The sequence below is a fragment of the Enhydra lutris genome, unplaced genomic scaffold, assembly GCF_002288905.1.
Source record: "Enhydra lutris kenyoni isolate GAN:26980312 unplaced genomic scaffold, ASM228890v2 scaffoldscaffold77, whole genome shotgun sequence".
NCBI lineage: Eukaryota > Metazoa > Chordata > Mammalia > Carnivora > Mustelidae > Enhydra > Enhydra lutris.
The window spans coordinates 4,963,701-4,965,883 of record NW_019154161.1 but is presented as its reverse complement, the minus strand read 5'-3'; the positions used below and the strand labels follow the sequence as shown (position 1 = coordinate 4,965,883).

The window sequence follows — 2,183 nt, the reverse complement described above, 5'->3', positions numbered from 1 at the left end:
AAACAATAGGACATGGTGGGGAGGTGTCTGGCTGCTTAGTCATTAGAGTGTGCAGCTCTTGATCTGAGAATCATGAGTTTGAACCCTGCGTTGTATGTAGAGATTGCTTAAATAAAGTTAAAGATAAATTAAAGAACAACAACATGACAGGGGATCCTCTTGTGATCCTCTGTGTCCCTTATCCCTCCTTCCTTCCCTCAGCCATGAGCAGTTAGAGGCCCTTACCTGGGGCAGTTTCTAGAGATCGGGGACGAGAAGCACCGGGACTTGACGCCCAGGACCTTCAACTTCACGACAAACTTCTGGGGGCCAAAGGACTCAGGACAGCAGAGTTCAAAGCAGGGCCAGAAGGTGCAGTTGGGGCCACAAAGGCGAGTCCGATTCAGAGGCAGGATGGTGTCGTCATCACAGCATTGCTCCAAGGGGTTATAGAGCTGGTCCCCACACCTGGAGGCAGGCTGGCACAGCCACAGCCCCGAGGCCATGGGGGCATCTGGTGGAGACACTACTGCTGTGGGTTCGAGAAGGACCAGATACCCACTTCCCAAGGTCACCCTCCTCCCTCCCCATTCTTCCCCGTCCTTGTCCTTACCTGTGACTACTTTTGCACACTGGTGGAAGAAGATTGTTATGCAGACAGAAACTATGGGAGAAAGAAGGGGGGCTCTTTTAGGGTTCCCAGAGTTAGTTCCAGCATGTGGGGCTTCCTGTACACACAATGCCAAACAATTCTGAGACACCAGTAGGGTGTCTGAGAATTCAACTCCATTCTGCGGCTGCTACGCAGAAATAGAATCAGATTCTAACAGGTTTTTGTTTTTGTTTTTTTTTTTTTCAATAGCCAGGTGAAGAGATCATAGGTGGAGTCTGGGGAAGGAAGGGTTTTGGGGCACCCATCCGGCTCTAGGTGTGCTGCTCTCCCATCGCCAGTGGACTCACCAGACTGGAAGCCCTCCAAACCCAATCCTTTTAGGTTTTTACGGGTGGGGCTTATTGCATGATGGTGACTGACAAAGTCACTGGCCATTGGCTGGTTGGGTCTCTAGCCCCTCTCCCCTCCCAGGAGCTAGGGAAGGTGGGAGCGAAAGTTCCATCCCTTCATTCACAGGATTGGTGCTCCTGGCTGCCGGCTCCCATTCTGGGGTGCGATCCAAAAGTCACCTTCATTCACAAGACTCCCATTTCACCTTTACGCTTCTGAATCATTTTAACAATCAGTGAAGCCCAACTCTACCTGAGGAATATATTTTGGTTATCTGAACTAGGTATATATTTCTTACAAATCATTATATCTCAGGGTGGACCATGGGGCAGAGAAGGTGGCTGTGGGATCCTCAGGAAGGTGAGTACGGAAGAAGCTGCAGGTCAGGGGGATCTACAGGTGTGGATTTGGATTTGGGGCCACCCCCGCAAGGGTGTTAGCTCTGGCAGGCACTGAGTAGCTGGGGCTCTCCAGGGGAGAGCATTCAGGGAAGACTGAGTCCTCAGCCTTGGCTCCCAGATAGAAGGCATCTGGTTTGTTAAAGAATGGAAGGATGGAGCTATTTGTCACAGATGCCTCTGAGGTGACCAGGGCTGGGGGAGGAGCCGGGGATTATGCTGAGGTGTGGGGGCTGTGCTGGGGCTGGGGTGGGATGGTGCTAGCCTTTGGGGGTCCTCCTTACCTGAGACGGAGCTTCGTGGTGTCATCACTTCCGAAGAGGTGCTAGGACAGTGAAGGAGGCTGGTCAAGTCTGGAACTTTATTGTACCCTGTGGCCAGACTTCTGTCACCAGTTTCTGATTGAGCCATTCAGATCAGGCCACTCCCAGCTCTCCAGCACTTTCCATAGGAATCACCAGCACATAGTTTTAAAAGGAGACTATTCGGTCTGTCCTTAGGTGTGAGCTCCTAAAAATAATTCACAGACAACTCACTGCTGCTTCCCAGGCTACTCCAGGCTTCACCTGCCCGCAGCATGGCCCTGCAGGGTTGTGATCCTGGATACCAGTTAGTCTGGTCAACATCGTGTATCCTGGGCACTGAGGGGGAATGAAGACTTCATCACAGCGACACCCGTTCCACATCCCCAGGCTCAGCCCCATCCACATCCCTGACTCAGTTTCCCAGCTCGTGCCCAGTGCCGTACACATCTTGGTTCCCGCTCCAAACCTAATTCTCTAAAATGTTTTTTTTTTAAAGAT

General features: G+C 51.6%; 1 protein-coding gene across 1 annotated transcript; it reads right to left on the bottom strand.

Moving 5' to 3' along the window:
• Positions 1-221: 221 nt before the first annotated feature.
• On the bottom strand, positions 222-1,689 carry LOC111160590 (insulin growth factor-like family member 3). Its single transcript, XM_022523784.1, has 3 exons — positions 1,665-1,689; positions 593-643; positions 222-505 (listed from the first exon to the last, which is right to left on the bottom strand). Exons 1-3 carry the CDS (start codon positions 1,687-1,689, stop codon positions 222-224), a joined length of 360 nt encoding a protein of 119 aa, XP_022379492.1.
• Between the last annotated feature and the right edge of the window lie 494 nt (positions 1,690-2,183).